The following is a 25,035-nucleotide window of genomic DNA, read 5'->3' as shown; positions in this document are numbered from 1 at the left end:
TCTGAGCACCCAGCCAACCTCAATTAAACTGAAAAGGCCTGGAGCCCAGGTTCCAAAACGGGAAGTCAGAAGTGAGCTTCAGGGTGCTGGGTCTGTTCTCCTAAAGGAGTGGGTACCCAGAAGTTCTCCCTGTGGAACCCAGCCTTGCAGCACCTCCTGACACTTCCCCTGTGACAGTCTTCCCTCTGTGTCTTTTTCAAATGACTGATCATGACCGTGACCGAGGGAGAATAGGTCCGCAAGAGCTGAGGGAGGTGGCTAGCTTAGGCTCTTGGGTACCCTCTTGGGACACATTGAGGAGGAGAAGTGGGTAAGTTTTATCTCATTTCGCTTGTGATTTTTCTCGATGGTACCAAATATCCGTCTAATGAGTTCAGATCAATCCATCAATGTCGTCTGTCCCTTTGCTCTCTCTGCCTGCTGCCATTTTCTCTTTAGTTTAATTCAGAGATGGCCCAGTACAGAACTCCCAGGGGACAAGCTGACTAATCCCCCTTCACTGTAATTAAAGCGTTGGGGGTGGGCGACCAGTGTGGGAGAAGGAGGGAGGAGGAGAGAGGAAGGAAGTGCTAAATGGGATTTCCAAAGGCAGGCTCTTCCATAGAATTCAGAAGGCCACATTTGCTGGAAAATGAACACTGACCCTCTCTAAAAGGATTTGCTGGAAATTTAATTTGGCATCTGTGGCTAAAAGGCACCTTTTGTAAATTGGCATTTGTATTCATTCGCCTTCTGCTCCGCAGAGGTGGTCTCATCTGTGTGGAATATGGTGTGTCCACCCTCAGAAGATCACAGAACAGCACACGGGACCCCAGCCACCTGGACGCACTCACATATCTGAGCAGCCTCAGCCACAGGCAGGCAGGGTTTGGGAAGAGACTCAAATCCATCGTACTGCAAATATTTCCGCATGGTCCTATCATGTGCCGGGCATTGTGTGAAGCACTCCCCGTGAGTTAGTTCAGCCCGCAGAATGGTCCTGCCCATTTTATAGCTCGTAGCACTGAGGCTTAAAATGAAATCACCGCTCCAAAATCAAAGTCAGAAAGCTGGAACCAGTGCCAGGATTAGATCATTTGGCCTCCGAGCCGGAGCTCACATCACCCAGAGGGGTGAAAAGCAGAAGACCATGGGGTCAGATGAGCCGAGCAAGGAGACACCAGAGCTTCCACATGACGCAGAAACTCTGTGTCATTACCCTCACAACTTAAAATGGTAGAACGTGGTTAAATAATTTCCCTTCTCAGTCAGAGGATTTGAGCCATTCTTGGCAATTTCCACGCCAAATCTGATGATGTTCGTGGTTATTTTTTTTTAAACGGTACTTAGTAAGCCAGAGTGATAGTCCACAACTGGCCTGTAATTTCTGGTGCTCCGAGGGTAAGATGGAAGGTAGAGACAGGAGAGCCCTTAGACACTCACGAGCCGGCTAGCCTGCCTTCCACAGTAGCAGACAATGGAGACTTTATCTCCGACACAAAGGAAGGCAAGGACTAACACCTACGTTGTCCTCTGACCTCCTCCTGTGCCCATAGTCACACACTCACGTGCACACACACCACACACTCATGCACGATACACACAGACACGCAGACAAACAAAAAGTGTGGTTAGCGTCTGGAGCAGCTGCCTCATTTTATCTTCCAAGCAGGGTGTGAAAGATGACTTTAAAGAATCTATCTAGCTTGACCCTGCTGTCATTTCTGATAAATAATATCCTGAACAGAGGGGGGCCGAGCCTGTCCCCTGCCCAGGGCTTTTCTGGATTAAGGCTCCATGGAGCTGCTGTATCAGTTGAGGTCACTACTTTTCTGTGACCCCCCCACTTAGGAAGGGAGAAGGTCTCAGAAAGATGTTCCGAGGGATAGAAACATCTGTAGCAAGATTGAGAAGAGCGGTCATTTGGGGCTGACCCCCTGGGGCTGAGAAAAAAATGCACTTAACACAATCTTCAAAAGGGAAGCCTCCAACTTTTTGGTTAACCCATAAATGAAGCGTCTAATGTAAACCTGGGCATGCCCAAACCCCATTCTCTTAAACTCTTACCCTCAATTGGAACTGATGGGAACTTGCTCTGATTTAGCCCCCTCCGAGACCCATGCTCAAAGTCATCTCTGTTGTCTTAACATCACTGTATTACTACCAGGCAGGACACAGAAAAGGTCAAGCTGGTTAACTGGCTAAGTCTCCTGGCACGAATAGAATCCCCTCCCCCTCAGCCCACTCTACAGGGCAGCCTGTCCTGTGTTCCCCCTACCCTTCACAGAACCACCATGCTATTTGCTCAGGCACCTCTGCTACCTGGCAGGGGCTGGCGGGAAAATCCATCGTCTCCTCCAGCTGTTTAGGAAATGATAAGAAACCTTCCCTTTGCTCTTGGCACAAAGTAATCATGCTCATTAGCAGAGGTCTTGCTGATACCTCCTCCATTTGAGGTGTTTCCCTCTGGCTTGGGACTTTAACCACAGTGCCCTTCCTGGATTCAGAATCCAGGCTTAGGGGAGGCCATGCTTGCATTAGCTCTGAGGGTTTGGACTTGGAAACTAAAGGGGAAACCTTATAGTTTCTGTGTCTAGGGCCTTGGAGTTTCTGAAGGTGTATGCGGCTTAATCTGAAATTCAAAAAGTACTTAACATCTACAGATATTTTTAGCAAAAAAAAATTAATTTGATGTTCATTTAATCCACCTGAAATGCTCAGATTTGGGGTAGCCAAGACCCAGTGGACTTGGCCTGCTGAGGTCCTGTGCCCACTGCACAGAAGCCTCATCCAGCGCACAGCCCGAGTTAGCTGCACTTGGCTAGTATTTGGCAATGTTGACCTTGGCGATAAGTGGTATGTAGTCAAGGGCCCTCCAGTTCTCTCATTATAGTGCAGACATGATCCAAGCTGCTTCTCTGGGCTGCCACGCTGTATTAATGGGCCCAACACAGGGCTCTAGACAGTCCCAAGGGAACAGCTGGCTGATTAGTGTGTTCAGAATTACCTATTGGGAACCGACAACGAAACCTGAGTCTAACGCTCCTGAAACTCATGCAGCACCAGTTCCAACAACTGCCGGGAATGTGGAAGGTGGAGATGATGGCTTGGAGTCCTTACGGAGGGCCCTCCACAAGTTCCCGAGTGTCCTCAGTTTGCCTCCTGGCTCATGAGAGGAAGTTCAAGTTACTGAGCCAGAGGAGATTTCCCCTTGGAAGTGGGACAGGCAGACCCAACTAGGGACTCCTATCCACTGAAGAACAAGGAACTGATCTGGAATCCCAGGTCCCACTGAAGAATCGTAGTCTAGAAGATGACTTCTTCCCAGAGGCATCTAGGTCAGTGAGAGTGGGAAACCACCAGGTCAAACAGATCTTGACACGGAGAAGGCAGGACTATGGAGAAAGTGTAAGGGATTCCAAGACCCTGCTCAGAAGACAGGAGGGTAGAGAGAAAGAATGTCCTCCAGAAAGCCTCTTCTGTCTGTGTCCCCTCACCCTGCCCTGGGTCCACAGTTGGCAGTGGCTTAGAGCTCCCCACTTTTCATGCTGTGGGATCACAAAGGACGCTTTAGAGGTGACGAAGGAGAGGCAGAGAAAGCTGTAGCAGATCTCAGCCACATGGCCCAACAGAACCGGAGGGGATGCAGAACTCCTGGCCAGCTGTCAATCCTACACTCCCGTGTGGCAGAGTCACCCTCTCTGACGCACACCAGGATGGGTGGTGTCATTCTCTGCCATCACACTGTAGTGATGTCATCCTCCCTCCCCTCTGGAAAGGAAAAGAGCAGAATTACTATTATATCATTGAAATTGCTCCGAACCTCCAGGACCAGAACTATTGACTATTACCTACCCTTGAAGATATTAGTGGTTTCTGATTTTTTTTCCTGTGCATAGGGGTCAGGAATGCTGCTCTGGGCTCAGATAAATTATCATGCTGGGGCCAGGGACACCAGAGGTCTCGCCCACTCTCTTCTCCGTGTAATGGCATCTCTCTCTCTCTTTTTCCCAGGCGTCTCCACTCCAACCATCTGTACTGTGATTGCCATTTGGCCTGGCTGTCAGATTGGCTGCGACAGCGGCGGACAGTTGGCCAGTTCACCCTCTGCATGGCCCCTGTGCACCTGCGAGGCTTCAATGTGGCAGATGTGCAGAAGAAAGAGTATGTGTGTCCAGGTGAGCCTGCCCTGCCCGCTCTCCCCTCCTAGGCTAAGATCTGCATGCCCATCAGGATCCTGATCCTGAGCACACCCCTCCCAGGGGTTGATATGGAAGGAACCCTCTAGTCAGCGGAGAGATGCAGTAATGGGTTGAAGAGCTTGCATTCTGCAAGGGGTTCAGAGAGAATCTGTTGACATCTGAAACAGAAGATGCTGGAAGAACTCCTGAATCACTCTCTGTGAGCCCCATAGACCCCTGGCACTAGGAAACCTCAAATCTGTTGAGCAGCATGGCATCAGGATGCAGGTATAATTTAGGTGCCACCTAAATGCCTATAGAAATGGGGAGATGTAGGGCCTGGATGAAGCCAGTCTAGCTAGGAGTCCTAGTCCTGATGTGTGATTATGGCAAGTTATCCCTCACCTGAAATAGAAATAACGCTGGAACACAGCTCAAAGAATGAGTGGGAAGATTAGGGAAAATAATGAGTATAGAACACTTAGCATAATGCTTGTTAAGAGCGAGATAAGTGAAGTTTGATGATTATAGCTTAGTGGGCCCGCAGGATGTGCTGAGCAAACATAAGGGCTTGATCTGTGGGTGACTGGGGTGTAATAGAGGCTCAGATTGCCTACATAGCACTCGGAATTGACGCACACAGGCACCGAAGTCAGATCTCCAAAGATGGCAAGTGAATGAGTGACCCAAGGTCTTCCCAGAGGGCACAGCTTGTAAGCCAGATCCCAAACTTTTGTTTGCTTCTGTTTCCTTCTACCAATGGCAAAGAAGTAGAGACAAGTCCTGGGTTTGGGGAGGAGAGAAGAGGGAAAGCACACACACAACAATTCCCTGAGAGTCATATAGGTTCCAGGAAGCCAGCTCTGGATTGGAGTCCCGTGACTTCTAAAATGCTGAGTCAGTGCACACAAGGAGCCGACCTCGCATTTCTTTCTCCTGCCTGCTATTACCACTTTTAGTGCTGTCCTCGGATGCTTTCTTCTGCTGTGCTAAAACATCAGGCAGAAGCAGCTTGAGGAGGAATGGATTTAGTTCATCTTATGGCTTACAGTCCATCACTGAGGGAAGATAGGACAAGAACTCAAGGCAGGAACGGAATCCGACGCCGTGGAGGAGCGCTGCTCACTGACTTGCTCCCCATGGCTTGTTCAGCCTCCTTTCTTATATAACCCAGGAACACCTGCCTATCAATCACTAATTAAGAAAATGCCCCCGCTAACTTCCTTATAGGCCAATCTAATGAAGACAATTTCTCAGTTGAGTGTCCCTCTTCTCAGATAGCTCTAGCTTATGTCAAGTTGACCAAAACACACACACACACACACACGCATATTATGCACTCGCATGCACACACACGCATATTATGCACTCGCATGCACACACACATACAAACTAACTAACCACCATGGTACTAAGGGCTTAACAAACTCAATTAACAAACATCCAGGCCCCAGGATGCCCAGACTATAGACTTTGTGGGTGAACCATTCAGTTCCTGAATTCAGGGTGCCCCTCCTCTCTCTCCCCTGCTCCTCCCCCCCGACCTTGTGCTTCATCACGTTATTTAGTCTTCGAAAACAGTTTAACACATCCCTAAGTAGTACCTCAATAACTTCCTATGGACGCCCACTTAGAAATCGCTTCCCATCAAACACATATAATAAAACCGTTTATCACACAGGCACCGGATTCAAATATAGTGACTATAATTACAGTAATTATCAGGCAAAGGGTGCAATATCGGCATAAGTGCCAGTGAAAGAAATAATTACAGAGTGCAGGAGCCATCCAAGAGCTACTGAGGAAAACTAATTAGACAGAATGTGCAAACACTACATGACAGGTGGGTGCGCGGGAAGTGGCATATGACCATGGATACGTCCCTGTCACGAGAGCTGCCTCCCGCCAGCACACTGCCCAGGCCCTGCTTACCCAACAGCAGCCAGAACCCAGGCCCCAAGAGAAGAAGGTCGCCTGGCCCCCAGTCCTAGAAACGCTGGTGCCTGAGCCCTACCTAGCCCTTTGAAAAGCCTAGATCTAGAAGCAGCCTCCTAAGAGAACAGCCTTATCTCTTCCCTGCTTACGGCAGCCACACCCACTGCACGTGAGGGTCCTTGTCATTTCTGTCATGAAGCCAGATGTCTTTTGAGGACATGAGAACGGCCTTCCTCCTCAATCTCTAGACATTCATAAGCTATGAATCTTGCCCTGTCTCCAGTAGTACCAACTTAGGGCAGTAATTCAGAGGGACTCCCCTAGGTGCAAAGGGTTATTTTGGTGGCTCGTCAGGTACCCAGAGGTTAAAACATAGACTGTTCTGAGCTTTAAAAAAGGTCAAAGTTAGTCACAGTGCTTGGGGGATCTTGCATATTGAGCCCCTGTGAGGAATGGACAGTACCATAGCAAGTGAGAAATGAGAGGTACAGGCACCACAAGTGTCGCCTCTTCTGTATGATAGGTAGATTAAAAGATTCTGATAAGGGATGCTAGAGAAAGCAGTATGGAACAAGGCCATTAAGACAGCGGTGACCAGTCTGGGAGGCCCTGAGAGGAAGGTCACAGAGAAGGACTGTCCTAGATCCTTGCCACCCTTGCCTGCTCCACCGTGGAGGGTATAGACCCACCCACCCCAGGCCAGAGCCCGACAAGGCATCCGAGGGAGGCTGCCTGATGTGGACCTGGCGGGGATTGTCTAAAATTGCCCAGACACAAATCGAACAGCTCACTTAGGGCCCTTCAGTGAGGGACGAAAACTTCTGAATGATGCGGATGGTCCCTCAGGAGCAACAAGCACAGGGAGCACCAGTTAAGTCTCCTGTGCCTGTAGCTCCAACCCCAGAGCGCCCTGTCAAAGCCGCAGGAGAAAAACTCCCATGGTAGCTAAACCTTCCCCAAAACACAGCTCCAGAGATAGGCCGGACCTTATCTCACTTAGCTGGGAGGCCCTGCCTGCCCAAGTCCCTGATAGCGCCCTTGATTAAATCCAGCCATCCTGAGCCTGGCCTCCCCTCACCCTCCAGAAGCCTTGGGGATGGACACATTATCTCTCCAGCTAACCAGAACTCAGCCAGCAGCACACTTAGCAAAATGCATCTCCTGTCAACTGTACCCTTGCAGTCTAAGACATTCATTTCCTCCCTCTGGGGAGGCAATTGGGATTTTTTTAGCCAGGGTGAAGGGACCGCATCTCTATTTTATCTTTTATCAGAGTATCTTCTGTGTGGTACAGCCTGCCCTTCTGGGCCGCCTTCAGTGACTACTAAAGTATTTCTCTGTCAGCATCTTTTGTTTCTAGAGCCTGAGGGCTTTAAGGACCCACAGGCCATGTTTCATCTGCTTGTCCCTTGGAACATATCAGAATTTTATCAAAGTGTGTAATACATTAGAAAAGGGTTAGTGTTATATGATTTGTAAGGTTTTTTTTCATCTTCATTTAATGGTCTTATTTGGGACTTCATATTCTAAGATTTATTTTTCCATGTGTTTCTTTCCTGATATCTTAATCTCAGAGAATTCATACCTGTCATTATTCATAATTTATGGCTATTTGTTAACTATTTGACCTCCTGAATCAATTATCTCTTTCCTTTGAATGTCTTTGAGCCCATTGATCTGTCTATGCACTTCAGACCTGTGGCCTTGAATATGAAATATCTTTTCATAAGGATATCAATCTTATCTTCCTGTAGTAAAGGACAAATCTCATTTTTTTCCAGGTGCCCATAAACAATGCTGAATCCCAACAGCCTTTTCATAAATTTTCTCTTTTACCGTTCGAAAATAAAATACACTTATCTCCCTGGAAACAGTAACTTTCTTTCATTCTCTTTTTCTTTCTTCCTATTTGTGACTAGTTACTAAGTATAAAGATAATTAAGGTAGGCTGTGTCTTGCCACCCCTCTCCTTAGGAGGTTTTAATTAAAATACCATAATTGAACATTGCAGGAATGAGATTATTAGGTTTATTTAGCCATTTCCAAAATTATCATGCCTCTGGTATTTAAATCATGTTCATTTATATTCTCATCGTAATTGCTGGAGTTCCTTTGTCACTGAAGTCTGGTGTTGGCTTTTGAAAGGCCAGAGGCCAGTTGGGAAGCTTAATTTGAATACTGGAATTAATTTATTTCAACATACTCACAAGGCCATTGGATATTTTTACTCTGTACTCTACTGGGTGATATATTTTTTTTAATCAGAAGAAAAGAAACAAGAGAGTGTTCGCCCCTCGCTAGCGTAGCTTGCACGGTCCATGTCTTGGTCCCTTCTCCTACCTCCCGAGGTTCCCAGACTCCATGGATTTTCAATTCTGTAGCTATAAAGAGCAGCATTTTAGGTGGTGTTGTTTTTTCCCCCTCAGAAGAGACAGAACAGTGCTCGTTCACACACGAGAATCGGCTCTGTGATCTTAGGTAGTTTCTTTAACCTTCATACTCTGTGGGTCCTTCATCAGTGTGATGGGAATGACAGAGGCAGGGTTTGGCTCACAGGTCCACTGAGGATCGAGTGGTGTCATATATCCAGAGCACTGAATGCAGCGTAGCCTTCATCTCTTGGGTGCTGGCTGCTGTTACGAGAAAGGTGATCATTCTTGGTATCTCCATGGGCCCATCCGAGACCAAAAGCAGCAATCTTCGTCCATCATCTGGGAAGACGAGTATGGGCCTTGCAATTTTAGACCGTCCTCTTTTGCCAGTTAGGAGGAGAGCAAAGATGGAGTGATATCTGAGCAGGGCCAGCTGAAGTTTGTATCATGTAAGGAAGGGCTGGTGCCTCCATTGTCCCGTGCACTGCTCTCCTGCACCTCAAGACACCAGACCATGCACTGGGAAAAGGGCTTTGCTAGCACTGAACCGTAGTAGAAAGAGTGAACCTCAGGAAGAGGTCCCTATTTCCACGGCCACTCCGTCTCCTACTACGCCCGAACCCACCTGCCAGAGCTGGGGGACACTCAGAACTCAGGGAGCCTTCCTTGGGGGCACCCAGAAGTAACTCACTCCCACCTCTGTAACTCGGGGACTTTCCCATCCCCACCTTTTCCAGGCGCCTAACCCAGTTCATTCATGTGCCCATCCTTAGTCTCCAGAACGTGTCTATTAAGTTCATTCTGTGCCCAGACCTTTTTTAGGCAGTGAGAACATAACAGTAAGACTGAAAAAGGTCATTGCCTTATAGAATTTACATTCTCAGCCTGCACAGAGACAGCAAAGGGCTGGGACTTCCGCCATCACTTACAGACACCCGGGCCTTTAGGGCACTGGACCTGGTTCTTCAGTCCCCTCACCAGAGGGATGTGCTTGCCAGGGAGGGAATCTGTCTTTCAATCAGATTGAAACTTAAAGTGTTTAAACAAGGGGTATTAGCCTCCCCAGCGGAGGGTGGTGAATGCCTCCCAGGGGAGCTGCCAGCCCAGGGTGCTGACAGAGGCTATAATTACCACCATTCTCTCTGTGTAATTAAAGGTGTTGTTAGTGACCTGGTTAAGGAATCCTTTTTAAAGCTTCCTTTTTTTCTTTTTGCCTTGACAACATGCCTTGAAACATAGCGTGTCCCGCTATCGGACTCAGAACCACCCAGGGAAGACCCAGCCGGTTCCCAGGGGACTGCTACCTGAGTCTGGTTTTAGAATTCATTCGTTGCAACGTGAAGTCAGAGGGAACCTTTGAAAAACTCCATGTCGCAAGCTCCTGTTGCCAACAGGAGCCCTTGAATTTGATGCCTCCCCCTATTGTAGCTTTTCTGACGCATACTCTGCAAGTAATATTTTGCCTGATCAAAAGAGGGACGATCCTCAGATCCACCTGCCTGAATGGGTGGAGCTGCTAGACACAGACCAGCATTTCCCCCTACAGGAAGATATCCAGGGTGCAGTAGATCCCCTAGCCCAGTCAAGTTCATTTACCCCTTGATGTAGAAGGCCTGGCCTGGCAGTTTTCCTTAGGGGAAAGTCATCTACACTTCAAAAGCCCTGGCATGGGAGGCCAGCTGTTTGTTCCCAGGCTTCCTCCTTGTATGCTTTCCGGGAAGAAATGAAAATAAAATACACTTGTCCCTCGCCCCCAGCATCCATTGTTCTGAAGGTCAGGTGGCTTCCCAGCCTCAGAATTCATGCCTTTACGACTCCTCATCTGCAGAGATAGGAGCAGAAAAACTCAGCTCTGCTACTTGCCCGAGAGCTCTCAGACAATTGAAGGCAGCAAAAGCACCACCAGCAATGACTCCGAGACTAGGAAGCCCTTGCCCTACCAGACATCTTCTAAACAGTCCTTATCTGCCTACCAACTGCCTCTGCTTCACGGCAAAGCCATGCTATAGGTTAGGTACCGTGATTGTCCCACCCCCACTGTTTGACAAAGGAGGGAACCTGAGAAACAAAGAAGCACAAATGAAGAAAGAAGATTAAGGTCCAAACCTAGTCCGTGGTACTCCACCACTGCCGGCCACAGCCACACACCTGGCGGCTCCTGGCCCCAGGCTTCTCCAGGTTGGCTTTCTGCTTTATCACTTTCTGAGAGATAGAAAGACTTATGTCAGTTTGCAGCGAAGCCAGATTCTCTCCTCTCTAAGAGCATGTTTGAGTTTGGATGTTAGTGTAAGTCATGAGCTGTGTGACCTGTTCCATGGTCCAGTTTGGGTCCTCGAGAATGTCAACTGTGTCTCTGAAGTCCTGGTTGCCTAGACATTTCTTTAAGGTTTTTATTTTGTGTGTTGGTGAGCTTCTACAGAAGGGAGGCCATGGGCACTCCTGGATGTGAGGTGTGGGATTCTCCACTTAGAACCCTGGTGTCCAGATGAGGGCTTGCCCCAGGCAACCACTCCTTCAACCACTCTGACAAGACTCACTCAGGACTTGGTTTCCCCAGTGAGCACAGACCAAACCAAAAGTCATTGTCCCCTGCTTATGTTCCATGTTTGAGCAGTGAGCAGTGTGCATCGTTCATCTGCCCTTGCTTTGCTCAGAAGGAGATACAGAAAGACATTGAGATGCCAGTTGCTAGCTGCATCCAAAGAGCACAGTCTAAGGACCCAGGATGCCACTGGTCTGGGTCCACGTGTGAAAACAAACCACATATTTGAGATTCTTACCACACTGGGAGGTAGTGATCAAAGCAGGAAAATTTTGTCAGTGTCCTTAAAACATTTCCATGTGTTTCTTACATTTAGGGCTTAACATGACCACCAAAGGAAGTCATGAGGGATCTTGAGGATTCTTTGAATCCTGAATTGAGTTAGTAACAAAATTTATCTGTGTTTAGTCTTCAGACTAAACTCCTGAGATACCATTTGCTTAAGCTTTTAATTACATTTAAAGGTACACTGATTCTCAGCTCAAACAGAATGAAAAACTGAATCCAAAATATGGAGTAACTTCTTCACCTCTTACCTAGTAAGTTTAATTTGACTTTTCTCTGGACACAAAAGCCAGCTTGATATGGCTTGGGTGTCACTTCTGGTCAATGCACTGATATTTTGACAAGGTCAATGTTGCAATTGGAGAAATTCTGCCACTTTTTAGCCTCCTACTTGGTTGTGACACCAGTGGCTTTCAGCCCTAGAATGGGAGTTGTGTCTGCCATCAGATGTAAACAAAAACCCCAAAGTATCATTCAGATGTGCTGGTCGTAGTTCCATGTGTGGTGTATGCTCTATACTCTCTGTCTATAGAGGAAGCAGCATTATGGGATAATGAAGCAGATGAGATGATGCCCAAACAGTTTGGTTAAGGTCAAAAACCTCTCTCTTGTCTCCCAGAAGAGGGAGATGCCCGCTGATGGTAATTCACCCTTGGGAAGCTGTTCAGGAGACTCAATGCCAGGAAGCTGCTAACACTGGCACAAGTTGACCGTTATGTTCTGGCTTCCCAGGTCCCCACTCTGAGGCTCCGTCCTGCAATGCCAACTCCCTGTCCTGCCCTTCTGCGTGCACATGCAGTAATAACATCGTGGACTGCCGAGGGAAGGGGCTGACAGAGATCCCTGCCAACCTGCCAGAGGGCATCGTGGAAATGTAAGTGTCCATTTGTCGTTCCTCCATCCCTAGTCAGCTCACCCCTCTGACTCAGCCAGGCCATTAAAAACACCCAGGAACCTCTTCTCTAGAGCTCTAGGTTTTCATCGGTGTAATGGCTCAGTGCTCAAGAACATGGACTCAAGAATAGTGTTATCAAACTACAGCCTGCAGGAGATACACCTAAAATCTATGTTACAAATAAAGTTTAATTGTTTGTTTACACTCTCTTTGGCTGGTCCCTCGGGGCAATATGGATTAAGTACTTATGGCCAAATATCACACAGTGCACACAGCCTAAAATGTATTCTATCTGGTTCTCCTCAGCAAGCTGTCAGTCCCTGCCTGGGGTCAGATGGAGTCTGTACCCTGGATCTTCTGCATTCTGTCTGGCTGGGTGGCATTTGGTGAACTAGTTCTCTGTGTTTTTTCTTACCGCTGATTTTCAAACCTGCTAAGTGTAGTATTACGTGTCAGGGATCTCGGTGAAAACAAGGTTAAGTACTGTGTGTGAGCGCTTAGTGAAGGCCTCCATAGGGGCAGGGAGCTAGGAAGGAAAATGCTGTATGCATGGCTGTTTATCGTTCCTATGAGACCTTTGTCCTTTAGATTAGCTCTTCAGGTAAAGAGACAAGATTGTGTGTTTCTATGCATGTGCACAAATGTGAGACCCCGCAGTAAGATGTGTCCGTATGACTCAGCCTTGTCCGTGTTCCCTCGTGAGTTAGAACACAGCCATTGGCTCATTCTAGGATGAGTTGAGTATCGGTTCAGCGTTGGCCTCAAGCCGGCTCTTAGAGGGTCACAGCTGCTTTCGTGTCCTGTCTTTACCATTGGCACTTGATGGAGGCTTCTAAACAACATGGGATGAAATCCCTCAGAATGAAAGTCAGAGATTCCCTCGCCTCTCGGATGCATGATCACCTCCTGCTTGGTCTCTGCCTCCACCTCCCCTGTTCAGACACTTCTGTTCCCAACTCCTTCCAATCCGGGGTCCATTCACCACTTCGTCTGTCTGTGTGTTTGCGCAGCAGTTGGTCTGTGCTCCAAGAGACAGGCAGCAAACAGTGTTAGACAAGATATCTGCCATTGTGGCCTGTGTATTCTAGAGAGACCAAATAATAAAGGAATTCAAACGACACGTCAAAAAGTGGCTGGTGTGTCTAGAAAAGTGAAGCCGGGAAAGGAGCTGACGCAAACGGAGGGGGTGGCAAAAGTGACTTCTGGCGTAAGATTGACAGAGGTAGCAGGAAGGTTGTGTGCAAAGGCCCTGAGGTGCAGGTGTGTCTGGCACACCAGGAGGCCATGGTGACCGGAGCAGAGGAAACAAGGGAGGTAGAGGAGCTAAGGCCAGAGGGGAAATGGGGGCCAGATCACGGGGCAGTTTATAGACTTTGGTTGCAGCGTGGTTGAGATGGGAAGAAACACATGGCTCACACCAGTGGAGTCCTGGTTTGCTCCTCTTTCATCTGCTTCACCAGTGTTCCTCTGAGTCTCTGCTCCAGCCCCCAGAGGGCACAGGTTTGTCTGTGCCACTTACTGCAGGCAGAAGCTAATGAGTGGGGAGGGCTTTTTGCTGTCCACACCCTGTGAGGTCATCTCACGTGCCCACTGCGTTCCAGCAATCACAGTCCGCCGTTGTCCCTGTCCACAGTGCTGTGCCCTAGACCTGGAGAGAGCCCTCTCCTGGAGTGTGCAGAGCCCTGGCCCACCTCTCCCCTTCTGGCTTCTTCCTCTTGTCCATCTGTTCCTGCTTTTCTCTTCCTGTGCCACGTCCCCTTCATCATTGGCTCTCTTCTTGGTTCATTTCCCTATTTCTCCCCATCCCCATGATGTCCCACATCTCGCCCACTGCTCTGTCTTCCTCTGCCTTGTTAACTCTGTGCTCTTCTTCCTCAGAGGCCTCTGCCCATGTCAGGTGGAACTTTGGCTCTCTCGAGATGGGTGTTCTGGCACAGCTCCCTCCTATCTTCTTCGGGTCTTCTCTCCTTCTGCCTGCCAGGTTTTATATCTTGTCCTTTGGCACCTGGAGACCTTCCTCTTGGCCAAGACACTAACTCATAGCCTGAAGGAAGAGGCCAAGTTAAACTGCCTGGCTGTATCCAGGGACGCTGCCCCATCTCTGTCTGTGTCCCGTTCTTTCCAGCTTCCCATATGTCACCAAGTGTGGACTTTACAGGTCAGCTCAGGTCTCCAAAAGTTCAAAACTGTATTGCCTGTATTAAAAGTGTCCCCTATACCGGCCAGACCACACCCGGATGATTGGACTTGTTTGGACACTGACTATTAAAACAAACGCTGACAAACTAATATGTTAATATGAGATGATTCCTGAGTTCTTAACCACTGTAAGTTAAAGGGACAAAGTCAAGAACAATGTGACAGGTTTTTTTTTTGAGCAAAAGTGTCATTTTAAGAAGCATCCTTTAAAATTCCAGGCTTCCTTCTTTTTGCTGTTATCAAAAATACCATTTATTTTACAAAATGTTGGGCACTGCAGACAGAGTATGTGTATGTGTTATATAATACTCATACATAAAGATTGCCTTTTCTTGCTAATTTATAAAAAAAATTTCTAGTGACCTAGTAAAGCAGAAAGTCCAGGAATGGACAGCCTAGGTAGAATCTTTCCAAAGATGAACAACAACCACTTGGTGGTTATGATGGTATGGTGCAGCAGACCCCACCACAACCACGTGGAGGTTAAGGTGGTATGCTCCAGCAGACCCCACTGCAACCCTGTGGAGGTTAAGGTGGTATGCTCCAGCAGACCTCACAGCAACCACGTGGAGGTTAAGGTGGTATGCTCCAGCAGACCCCACCACAACCACGTGGAGGTTAAGGTGGTATGCTCCAGCAGACCCCACAGCAACCACGGTGGAGGTTAAGGTGGTATGCTCCAGCAGACCCCACCACAACCACGTGGAGGTTAAGGTGGTATGCTCCAGCAGACCCCACAGCAACCACGGTGGAGGTTAAGGTGGTATGCTCCAGCAGACCCCACCACAACCACGTGGAGGTTAAGGTGGTATGCTCCAGCAGACCTCACAGCAACCACGGTGGAGGTTAAGGTGGTATGCTCCAGCAGACCCCACAGCAACCACGTGGAGGTTAAGGTGGTATGCTCCAGCAGACCTCACAGCAACCACGTGGAGGTTAAGGTGGTATGCTCCAGCAGACCTCACAGCAACCACGTGGAGGTTAAGGTGGTATGCTCCAGCAGACCCCCATGCCACCTCTGACCTTGCCTTGTAGCCACTGGCACCTAACTTTTCTGAGTCTTTCTTCTCTCACCTGAGAACTGCAGTGGCTGGTGGCACTTCCTCGGGGCTTCCTAGATGGCATGTCCTGCAAGAAGCTTGGCATTGTGTCCAGCACAGCAGAGATGCTGGTTGCGATCATCATTATGTCACAGCCCCAGCTGCCGCCGTAGCGCCACCACTTTCATTCTTCGTGGTGACAAGAGTCAGAACGGCGTATCCCAGGAGGCACCTACTGAACAGCGGCCTCTGTGAAGACTAGTTGGTTCTTCAAAGAGTTATGGGCACGAGGATTGATTGTAGGCAGAGGCTAGCCACATACGGTATGGCTTGAACTTGAGAATAGCTCATCTTCATGCAAATATATGCAGGCATGGTAATAAGGTTGCCCCTGCTTATTGGGCACCCACCGTCTGCCAGATGGATCACACAGGACTTCTCTCGCTGCGCTTGCCTCTTTCTCCTCTGTCATGAAACGCAGCTGAGAGATTAAAGCAGATGAATTAAGTCCCCGTGGTTCGGGGTAGTAGTTTGAACGGTGATCTGTGAGAGAGAGTCTGCCATAGGAAGTTCCAGCAGTGCCCGGGCTTGGGGACCTGTGTACGAGCCCAGAGTCTCCCAGGCAGCTAAAGTATGTCCTTGTAGTGGCGATAGAACACCAGCCGGTGAGCGATGAGAGGGGAGAAGAGGAGCAGAGTTGCATCCGCAGGATGCAGCTTGGCAGAAAAGGTGTGTTTGATTTTTCAGCCCAGAGACGTCGGAACTTAGCCTTCTCTTTAATATCAAGAATTAAACCTCTTGCCAGTGGCCACCTAGAACCATATTTCCATCTCCCTACTTAGGAATGCTTGGCATGGTACCAGACTCTCCGCTTCCTTTCCTCAGTCTGTAGCCATTTTCAGATTCTTTTAAATCATCTTAACCTTGGGAACAGTCCACACTCCCGACATTTGGAAGGAATGCCTATCTCTCATGCAAAGCAACCTGGCAGGCTCTCTTCGATTTTTTTTTTCTTCAGAAAAGTGTGTGCTGGTCTCCTCGCATGCCAGAGCCAATTTCTCTAAAAATAGCTTTCTTCCAGAAAACCCACAGTGAGAGGGTTCGCTGTAGATTTTCCTCGAAACTCGGCTTCCATCAAGGGCACTGTTCACGTAGCTCCCTGGTGTTTCTCTGAACCAGCTCCAGCCTCCAGCAGGAAAGATTCAAGGAAGAACCAGAGGTCCACACACTTTTCTGTTCTCAGTCCCCAGACTCTCTCCTGGGCCTTCAAATGCTCTAGAGGGACCATCTGTATGAAGGGTACCTTCTGATTCTCAGCTCCATTTCCTCCACGCTTGCTCTGAATCCCCATGTGGTGTCCTCTAGGGTCTCGTGTCCTTTGCTGTGGAAGGAAAACGGATTTGATGGGAAAAGGCTGCAGGTGGGCTTCAGCATGAAGCTGTAAGTGGACATCTGGAAGGAACACACAGCCCCAACATCAACCTCACAGTCAGCTGACATGAGGAGACCCTGGCCTAGCTAGACTCGAGGCTTACAAAAGTTGTGCGATTAAAAAAAAATGACCAGCCAACCAAACGAATAGCCAGAACACTCTAGAAGTCAGACATCTTAGACACCTAAATGTTCATGAGCACCAGATTTCTGAAGCACTGGATGGGGGTGGGGATAGGATACGGGGATGGGAGCAGATGCTGGCAATATGGAGCAAGTGATCCGGACACAGATGGCTCAGAGCCTTGGGGTCAACAGTCTTTCACTTGTATCCTGCTTTTGTCTCTGACTTCAGGCACATTCCTTCATATCTCGTGTCTGATTCGGGAGCCCCTTTGGTAAATAAAAGTTATCGTAACTCCCTGAAGGCTTCTTGTGGGGATTAAGTGGCATAACCTGGAAGGTTAGCACAGCGTTTGGAAGTTACTAAATCTGGAACGTGAAAAACAAAACCCTGTTCACCTTTGTGCCTTGATAGTATGATTTAGTCTCCAACTCCTACACTGCTCATCTCTTTTCTTAAGATTAAAGAATGCCCTCCGTGGGCATCCGCACACGTCTGCACACACGCCTCATAGGGAGAGCGAGTCTGGCACCGTGCCTGCACCTACGTTTCTGTGCCACAGGCAAATGCCAGGTGTTTGGCCAACAGTCCATTAGAGATGGCATAGGCCAGATTTGCCTCCATTTCCTCCTCTTTGCTCTAGACCCAGCATCTGAATTAAGTAGAGGAGACTATGCTTCACTGCTCAGAGCAAAAGTAAAGAAAGGACTGGGCTCAAGGTGCCCCGTGAGAGGGATCATCTTTAGCGCTAGTCTAGGCTTAGTTGGGTGTCAAGAATTGAGCTTCTGGACATACAAGAATTGAGTTCTTGTATGGTCTCCAAGCAGATGTCTCAGGATGACTTGAAAAACAAATACTTTGGGATTTCCTCCCTTCCCCTGGGTCAAGTCCAAGTGCTCAGGACATGACTCCGTTCATAAGGGGCCTGCTGCTCGAGCACAAGGATCCGAGTTCAAATCCTCACAGGCCACATAAAAAGTAGGGCATGAGGCATGGCAGTGTGTGCCTATAACCCCGGCCTCAGGGAGCAGCCAAAATAGGCAGATCCCTGAAGCTCACTGACCAGTCAGTCTAGCTGAATGAATGAGCTTTAGGTTCAGTGAGGGACTGTATCCAAAAATAAAGGGGGAGCTCCATGGAGGAGGAGACCCAGCATCAACTTCCAAATGCATGTGCACACATAACATGTGTATGTGTATATGACAGAGAGAAAGAGAGAGAGAGAGAGAGAGAGAGAGAGAGAGAGAGAGAGAGAGAGAGAGAGAGAGGAGTGACATGTAAGAAACTCCTTAACTGGCAAAGACTAAAAGAATGAAGTTTCTTTGTTTCCCAACCCTGAGATAGTAGAGCGCAGAGTTAAGGAGCCAGGTACTTGGGTCACGGCAGCCGTCTGGATTCCATTCATTAGCTACTGATCTCAGCGTAATGACTTCTTGGACCACTCCTATAACACAGTAGAACAGTACTGCATGCTTCGTGGCACCGTAGAAAGGAATCGGTGAGCCAACGCATGAAGGGCCCCCTGTCTGACATTCACATCTCTTGATAAATGTTAGATGTTCATCATACCCTCACTGCTGCCGGCATTTCAACATGGCCTCAGAATCTCCCTTATAGGACAACTTCTAGGCACACCCCACCATACTGGACATAACCCTGCATTCTGTCTGCCGTCACGGTGACTTACGCATTGCCAGAAGTATGTCGTGTTCAGTCACGTGTTTGCAAATGACATATCATGAAGGGAGCACCTGAGGAGCAGGGGCAAATCAATACAGCACGCAAATGGCTGAGATTTCCCCCATCAGATGTGCCCGTTGTTTTTGCTGCTGCGGGAAGATGTTTGGGATGTTTGATTTGTGTGTTTGTTTTTATGCTAGCTCTATTAATTCTGTTTGCCGCCTGAAGAATGTTTGCCAGACAAAGCAAGACACATGCACCAGTTCTGAGGGCCCTAAAACAGCTGTTGGCTTCAGACGTCGCCTGAAACGTGACAGCTTTTGCTAATCCTCGGGCTTTTTGTTCTTTACGGTGAAGCGTTTTCACTGGGAGACGAGATCGCTGTTCCCTTGTTCCAAGCTGCAGGACAGGTGGCATGCTCGGCCTCCTCAAGGTCCTGCTCTGTTGGACTCTATGCCCATGTACACACCATGTACACCCTCCCATTCCCCTGGCAGAAGGGCCATTCTCCCTGCAGATGAGCTGACAAGGACTGAGAGAATTATGATTCAATAAAACCCAGTAGTTGAGAGTCAGGGCTTTGGAATCAGATAAACTTGAATTGAAACCCCTGCTCTAGCTTCTCCTAGCTCTGGACTAGTTAGTATCGTTGCCTCTGTGCGCCTCAGTTCTCTCGTGTTTAAAGTAGGGTTAGGGAATGGCGGCATGGTGGCGTATAACTGTAATCCTAGTGTTTGCTAGTAGGACACAGCAAGAAGAGCATGTGTCCTACTCCTGCCCGGGCCATATGAGGAGATTGTATCGCAAAAGAAGGAAGAAGGGAGGTGGTGAGAACTTAGAGACGCACCTCACCGGTGTGTAAATAAGTTTGACATGCCATGTAAGGCTCGGTGTGCAATGGCTGACCCCTATCCACTGTTCGCTCTTACTGTTATTATCCTTCCCCTAGCCTTTTTTATTTAAGGGACACAGGCAATTCACAACTACCCCACCACCACCCCCAAAGAGGTCTCACTGCCTCCTGAGCACGTCACGCCTTTGACACTCCATTAAGGGCTCAGTGAGAGGCTGAGAAATACAGAGAAAGCCCATTTTCAGAGTCAGAAAATCTGAGGATTGCAGAATTCAAGCCAAGGTTTCTACTGCAGTTAATCCACTAAGCTTGGAGTTCTTTGTCTTTTGTCCAAACCTCACTCCCTTGTACTCCATATGAGTATTATATATGCATGGGTGGGGTACTTCTAGGAGTCCCATGGAACTCCTAGTCCTCAGGTGCTCAAATCTATTATATAAAATGGATATAAACTATCAACGCCTTCCTGTATACTGTAAGTCCTCTCTCAACTACCCATGGTACCTAGCAGTGCCAATACTATGTAAGTAGACTGTATTGTTTAGGAAATAACGGTCTACCCATGTTGAATACGATGTCTTTTTATGATTTTTTTAATGCAGTTGGTTGACTCTGTAAATGGGGAGCCCATGGATCCAGAGAGCTGGCGTGTATTCACATCTCTGGTCCATCTTCCCTCAGCTCCGACAGAGAACTTTCCACTGAGAATCTACCTCCATGGTGTCAGTGGAGTCCTAATGCCTCAGACTTTCCCGTGACTTTGGGGGAAACCTCTGTTTACCCATTTTCATAAATAGGGGCAAACAGTGGGAACAACGGATAGGAACAGGATTCAGCGATTCCACCACTAACTAGCTTTGTTCTTTCTGACAAGCTGCTGGATCCCTCGAGGGTCCCTTTGCCTTGCCTCCAAATGGGCCAGTCCAGCTTGTCTCGTAAGTGTAAGGGTTCACAGAAATAATAGCCATAAACAACACAACTCCAGAAGTGATGGTTTGCCTTGATTATACGGTAGCAGTAAAATTCAGTTCTGTGATGGGCCGTCTTGGATTTGACTCTGTCAACAGATTCTTCTTGAGGTCCAGCGCCACATCCTGCTCATTGGAGTACCCCTCCCTTAGTACTTGCCAAAGTGGAGGCTGGCTGATTATAAATTGTACAGATAGATAACAGAACCCAACGTTACTTCACATGCATAGGCTTCTAGCTACAGCAAAGAGCCATGAATTCCCCTGCAACAAAGGAAAAGGGCCACCACCCTTGTAGACAGGGTTCTCTCTGAAGGCAGCAAACCATGGAATCCCTTTCCTGAGTGGCAGGTGACTCACAGGATGCCTGGAGAGCTCGCATCGCCCCAGAGATCCACGGAGCTGTTACCTTGGCTGAGAAATCCCTGATGAACTCTGTACTCAGTTGGAAAACGAGAATGTCCTTGGAAAGTCTGTCAAGACAGCCTCTGTGGGTGGCTGCATCCAGTAGCCCGTGGTCTCTGAGTCCCCCTGGCAAGCTTTGGTGACTCACCAGCAGCCAGTCAGCCAACCAGGCCCCTGTCCAACCTGCTACTGACTGCAGTCCTAGGAAAGTGCCCTCCCCACCCCCTCCAGCAGGGCACAAAGACATTGCTAACAGAGCGTGGCCGTCTCGTTTGGAAACTGTGTTCATCCAGCAGCCAAGAATGATCTGTCCTGGTGCTCGCTCTCCTCTCACCCGCCCTTCCTCTTTGGGCTCCCACTCGTTCCCCCTTCCTTCTGCCTAGAGAGTGATTTGTCTGTGTTATGGGTAGGCCTGACAAACCATTCCACATTAGCAGCTGAGATGTTGTTTGAAATGGGAAAATTGCTGGCAAACTGCTCCATTAGCGGTTCCAGTAACAAATACTCCGTTCCCCCAATGAAGATGAGATCGTGGAGGCACAAATTAATACGACTGTCTCCCCTACTCTGCAGTGGGGATTACTCTTCAAGATGAATGGGTCCTCCTTGCCAGAAGTGTGCAGCCACTAGACATAGCCTCTGGGGGAGCTGGTCCCTCCCCTCTCTCACTTCGGCACCCCATATATCCCCTTCCAAACATATTCATATTCTCTCTCTCTCTCTCTCTCTCTCTCTCTCTCTCTCTCTCTCTCTCTCTGTGTGTGTGTGTGTGTGTGTGTGTGTGTGTGTGTGTGTGTGTGTCTTCCCAGCTGAGGGTTTGGGGAGCAGCCATGCCAAATGAGGAGCTGATGGAAAGATCTGCACCTTAGGGAGAAGGGAGATGGATGGGGATGAGGTACTGAGTCCTCAGCCTGGGCTCGGGTGTCATTTATCATCTGTAATAGAGTGTCCCACCTGCCGCTCATGCCTGTTTCCCACTACACCGGTTCTTAGTGGTGGGAAGGCATTTGAGGGATGAAATAATACGATTGGAAAGGCTCCCTCACTCCCCACGGCCCCTTCTCTTCCCAATAAGTTCTGGGCTCCAGGCCTGCAGCGTCTCCTGTTCTTCCCAGAGTCCTAAGCGTAAAAGCACTTGAGAAAATTCATATGACGTATATGGTACATAGTCCAGCAGCAGCTCCAGGGTCCAGCCTGGGCCCTGAGGCTTGCAGGCTCTCGGGGAGCCAGTCTGGGAAGTGTCGTGCTGAAAGCCTGAAGATTTTCAGGCTCTTTCCACTACGATATTAAAACCGCCAAAGTGAAGTCAGCAGGTGACAGTTCTGCCCATTAGCTCTGGTTGAGATGTCAAGTAAATCGCCACATGGTTCCATGGCAGGGAAACACAGCTGTCCGATGGCCTCTCTCTTTCTTCCTTCTCTTTGTGACATCGGCTTTTTCAACACTTTGCTTGCTTCCTACAGCATTCTCTGAAGAACACAGCTGCCTCCAAAGGCAACTGCTAACAAGCAAGCTTCGGAGCTCCTGGATCCTTCTTTCAGCTTTCCCCGACAGCTCTTGGGCCCTTGGATGAGGCTCTATGGACCAACAGCTGAATGCTGTGACCCTTGCAGTGTTTGTCCTGTCTCCCACAACCGGGCCCCGTGACTTGTACCCTTGTGTTTTGTACTAAGAGACACCATCCTGTAACCCCTCAGTTGTCCCTTGGTGATAAGTGATTGGTTAATTGACTCTCTCCGCTCTGTTCTCCAGACGCCTGGAACAGAACTCCATCAAGTCCATTCCTGCAGGAGCCTTCACCCAGTACAAGAAACTGAAGCGGATGTGAGTCTCCCTTTGTCAGAATGTTTCTGTGGGAGGGTGGATGGGAAGAGGGAATTCCAGGGTGTGATAGGCATCCCATCTGATGGATAGATCACATCCAGTCCTCTCAGAGAGAGCTAGGCTGTTCTGAGATTGCGAGGAAGTATCATATATACATGGTAAGGTTTGTGAGCTTCAATATGTAGAGCTAAGAGCCTCTCTGACCAGAGAGAAGTGAAATGATCCTTGTGAGAGAAGCAGGTGAACTGTCCCACCCCCAGAGCCATATTGGCCAAGTTAAATGCCCCTGGCTTTGGTAATACCAAAGCAATCAACAGCAATATGACAGTGGCTCTTATCTTCCTATACTGCCATCGTTCACATTCCTACAAACATGCATACACTTATATACTTAATACTTAAATGAGTGTCTGCTGCAGAGTCTGGATGGAGCCATCAACAATAAGAAAACTACATTCATGGAGGCTCCACTTCAGTTGGGAGAGCACAAAAAATAAGGCAATAAGTATCAAGGTTCAGTAGGCTGTCCTAGGCAACTGTAAGGGCAAATGGAAGGCATAGAAGTCGTGCATGCTAGTTCATAGCTGGTGAAGAAGAGTAAGCAAGGGAGGGGTGGGGTGGGGGATTTTTGAGAGGTACAGGTAGAGGCTAGGTCACAGGAGCACTTGGGAGCACAGTAAAGATTTTCTCTTCTAAGTGATGTGTGTTAGCCCTGGAGGTTATGCCCAACATTTGGGCCTGTGGTTTAAGATTGTAGTCATATGAATTGACCATGGTCAAACCCAGCATCCCTAGAACCATAGTTACTGATACCACATCATCACTTCATCGTGCTGGTGATGTCAGCCTGCTGTATCCTCCCTACCACGGCAGCCTGAGACTGCACTCCTCATCATCCCCGCCATGGGGACAGTATCAGTCACTTAGAGACCTTAAACCTTAACTCTGAGTTGCTCAGCCCTGAAGCATTTGAAGAGACAAAAAACATGGGATTCAGAAATGACCCATCACAGAGATTAAGATTCTACTGGAAAGGTCTGGAGAGATGAGTCAGTGGTTAAGAACACTGGTCGCTCTTCCAGAGGACCTAGGTTCAATTCCCAGCACTCACATGGCAGCTCACAACTGTCTGTAACTCCCGTTCCAGGGAATCCAACACCCTCATGCAGGCATATATGCAGGCATAAAATACAAATAAATAAGTTATTTTTTTTAAAGGTTCGAAAGGGGAATCCCCACTTCCCTCTTCCATGTTGGGACACTGTTAGCCGAGCCTGGTGTTGAGCATGCTGTTTTCATTCGCTACAGAAAGAAAACTATGCGTCCACTCAGGTCCCCTTGCATGTGAGGCCTGTCCACTGATTTCTCTTAAAGGTGGCGGGCGGGGGGGAGCTGTGTCAACAAGGCCTACTGATTCCTTTCATGTTAAAAATAAATATGCCCACGAAACAGTGGCATTAGTAGGCTTACCCTCCAATCTCAGGAAGCCAATTTCCCATCTCCCTGGAAAGCCAGAGCTAACAAAAGCAAACAAGATCTTCTAGTTCAATTCCAAAAGTGGAAGCCAACATAATGAGCCAGCTCCAAGCCCAGGCTTCTCCCTCGCTTTGGCAGCATCCTTTCTGGAAGAGCTGTATAAATATAGGCCTTAATATTTAAAACCTTGAGTCATTAATCTCCCGGTATCCCTGCTTCTCCAGCTTACTTCTCCATGCATTCCCCCAAATTCATTTTTAAAGCCTAGCTTGATTATGCACCCAGATAGTAATTTTGGTGAAAAATGACAAGTCCGGTGACTGCCCCAACCTATATAGCTCCTGCATGATTTAAGTTACTGTTCTAATTTTTTTGTGAAGTCCAGGTAATTTAGAGCTTGGCTGTGTTTTACTGTCCTTCCTCCAGCCCATTGGAGTTGCCACGATTGGCACATTCAAAATTCATAAGACCTTATCAGTCATGACCTGAGGAGTGAATTTAATTTTTGATCATTTCTGATGCCACTGGTATTTATTATGATGCCCCATAAAGGGGTGAAGGGAGGCAAAAGAGTCCGCTTAAACTTTTTTGACTAACAGAATTTCAGAACTATAGACTCTTGTTTAATGGTGTAGGCTCAGATAAGTCTCAGATGTGACTTGATTTGAGACCCTAACCATGATTTCCTTCTAGGTAACCATGAATAGTTTATACATAATTTTTAACAAGAGGAAATTTCCCCTCTTGGCTGTGACTGGACACATCCTGGTCACTCTTTAAAAAATAGAATTAATCATGGATCCATTGATGCCATGCCTACCTATTTCTAATGATCACCCCAATATT

General features: G+C 48.2%; 1 protein-coding gene across 2 annotated transcripts in view; it reads left to right on the top strand.

Annotated features, from left to right (window-relative positions):
- The window catches only part of Slit3 (slit guidance ligand 3), a 593,809-nt gene that overhangs the window by 451,322 nt on the left and 117,452 nt on the right, over window positions 1-25,035 (top strand). For both annotated transcript variants that reach the window (XM_075941332.1, XM_075941331.1), the window contains 3 exons: window positions 3,994-4,157; window positions 12,027-12,168; window positions 22,642-22,713. In XM_075941332.1, coding sequence (XP_075797447.1) covers window positions 3,994-4,157; window positions 12,027-12,168; window positions 22,642-22,713 — 378 coding nt within the window. The remainder of the gene's footprint in view (window positions 1-3,993; window positions 4,158-12,026; window positions 12,169-22,641; window positions 22,714-25,035) is intronic.

Source organism: Microtus pennsylvanicus, chromosome 11 (genome assembly GCF_037038515.1).
Source record: "Microtus pennsylvanicus isolate mMicPen1 chromosome 11, mMicPen1.hap1, whole genome shotgun sequence".
NCBI classification, from domain to species: domain Eukaryota; kingdom Metazoa; phylum Chordata; class Mammalia; order Rodentia; family Cricetidae; genus Microtus; species Microtus pennsylvanicus.
Note: the sequence above shows the minus strand (reverse complement) of the source record. Positions and strands in the feature narration are given on the sequence as shown.